This window comes from Sinocyclocheilus anshuiensis, unplaced genomic scaffold, assembly GCF_001515605.1.
Source record: "Sinocyclocheilus anshuiensis isolate Anshui unplaced genomic scaffold, SAMN03320099.WGS_v1.1 scaffold355, whole genome shotgun sequence".
Lineage (NCBI taxonomy): Eukaryota > Metazoa > Chordata > Actinopteri > Cypriniformes > Cyprinidae > Sinocyclocheilus > Sinocyclocheilus anshuiensis.
In genome coordinates, this window is record NW_015549571.1 from 1,632,695 (window position 1) to 1,635,130 (window position 2,436).

The window sequence follows — 2,436 nt, forward strand, 5'->3', positions numbered from 1 at the left end:
ATATATATATATTAAATCAATTATTTAGAGATGCTTTTGATTATTAAAAAATTTTTATACAGAATGCAGAAAATTAATGGAAAACAGAATTTGGTATAAATAAAACTGAAGTTGAGAAAAAGATCAAACGTTATTTCATAGGGCCTTAATGTCATTTTTTTTAACTTTTAATAAACTGCTGTTAAATTGTGTACATTTCATGATTTTAATTTTACATTTAATTTAACCATTAAAACAGAGTCTAAAAAAAAAACAGGATCCAGAAAAATAAAATGGAAAAAAACAGAATTTGGAAAAAAGTCCAATGGAATTTCGGGAAATTAAAAAATTTGATAGGGCCCTACATCTGTGGCATGCTGCCCATCACCACAAGTGATGAATTAGATTTTAGATTTGCATAAACGGAAAAAAATGTGAATTATCCACTCTAACTTCATAGACAGGGTAGACATCCTGCGAAATTTGACGGAAAGAGAAAAAAAGACGTACAATCTGTTCAGTGTGTTGTTGTGAACCTTGAAGATGATCATGAGCCAAAAAACACGTAAATATATTTTTCCAAAAATTTCTAAGTAGACAAAACTAGCCAGAAAAACATCTGTTGTGAAACGACATTAACAATGCAATTCATTTAAAGGAGCTGTCGTTTACCCTGAACATTTCTTTTAAGATTAAATACGCTCTTTTTATATTCAGAGCCATTTCTCTCTTTTTTTATGTGCAACTGATATGTAGCAGGCTTATATTGTGGTGTGGGGACATTGTTATGTAAGGCTGTATTTCCACAGCGATTGGTATTCGGTACAGAACTGGAAATGTCTGGAAATCTGGTCCGTCTGTGGCTCATGACGCTAGCCGCCTGGGTCTCACCTCTGTTGCCCATGGTAACCTGTGTCTCTCTTCTGCAGACACGCCTGTCGGGAATACCGAATACATAAACAGTTGGATCATCCCAGAATAGTGAAACTGTACGATTACTTTTCACTGGACACAGACACGTGAGTTAGTTCCAGCCCTGCAGATTTCAGCTAGCAACCATCAGAACGCATCAGTGACACGAGTTTCTGTTTCCTGCAGGTTCTGTACGGTTTTGGAATACTGTGAAGGAAACGATCTGGATTTCTACTTGAAACAGCACAAGCTGATGTCTGAGAAAGAAGCTCGCTCTATCGTCATGCAGATTGTTAATGCTTTACGATACCTGAACGAGATCAAGCCACCCATAATACACTATGACCTCAAACCCGGTGAACACATTCTCTGCGTTTTACTTCTCATACCTCTCGAATGCGCAAAGTTCTTGTTTTTTTATTTATTTTTTATTTTTTTTTACACAGGTTATATACAGGTTGTTTTTTAACCTGTGTATGCATTTAGATATATACCACGTATATACCGATTAGAAGTTTGAGGTTTGTACAATTTATACGTGGGTCAAAGACGTTAAGATGTCCGCATCAAAAGAAATGTACAAAAGTGATTTTATGTCCATAGAAAGCACATTAATTGTAAGTAAAGCGTCTACTTTTAAGGTTTCAAATAAGTTTTTGGAGAATAAAATGTCAAAATTTGGTTGAAATAATGTTACATTGTCATTCAGTGTAACACAATATTTATGTAAAAATTCAAACAACATGCTTATTCTGACGTGTACATATTAAAATACATAAAAGAATAAGGGAGCATATTCAATTTGATTGTGTTTTAAATGAGTAAAAAATTCTTACTGACAAATGGGCAAAACCTAGGATAGTGGCACATTTTAAAAATTTAAAATAACTAATTAGTATTTGGGGTGAAAATAATTAGTCTTTTAATATGTCATAAATTGATTTTTGTTGTAAATATGCCTGACAAGATTGTTACACTGAATGACATTTTAGTGGGTCTCTTCTGTAAATCAGGGGAAAATATATATATTTTTTTTGCTCAAAAAAACAAAAACAAAATTGCAATTAAATTAAACCGAAAACGTTACATTTTTTTGGGGAAAAACAACAACAATCTAAAGCAGTATTACACTTATTGTTTTTATGATTAAACCCTTTTTTCGTCTTTGACCCATGTACTTTTTTTTGTTTTTTTATTTAAAATTTCTTTTACTAAAAATATAGTAAAAACAAAAAAAATAAATCACATTATCCTTCAGAAATCATTTTAATATGCTGATATTCTGCTTGAAAAAAAACATTTTTTTATATCAATGTTAAAAACAGTTGCACTGCTTTATATTTTTGTAGAAACTGTAATGATACTTTTTCAGGATTAATTGATAAGTAGAACGTTTAAAAGAACAGCTTTTATTCAAAACAGATCTTTCAGAATTTTTTTCGGTCACTGTAAATATCTTCACTGTCACTTTTGATCAGTTTAATACAGTCTTGCTGAATAAAAGTATCAATTTCTTAAAAAAAAAAAAAATAATATATATATATA

General features: G+C 31.1%; 1 protein-coding gene across 4 annotated transcripts in view; it reads left to right on the plus strand.

Moving 5' to 3' along the window:
• LOC107657400 (serine/threonine-protein kinase tousled-like 1-B) overlaps positions 1 to 2,436 on the plus strand; it is a 54,160-nt gene that overhangs the window by 45,969 nt on the left and 5,755 nt on the right. For all 4 annotated transcript variants that reach the window (XM_016445452.1, XM_016445455.1, XM_016445454.1 and 1 more), the window contains 2 exons: positions 909 to 998; positions 1,078 to 1,247. In XM_016445452.1, the coding sequence (XP_016300938.1) occupies positions 909 to 998; positions 1,078 to 1,247 (260 nt within the window). The remainder of the gene's footprint in view (positions 1 to 908; positions 999 to 1,077; positions 1,248 to 2,436) is intronic.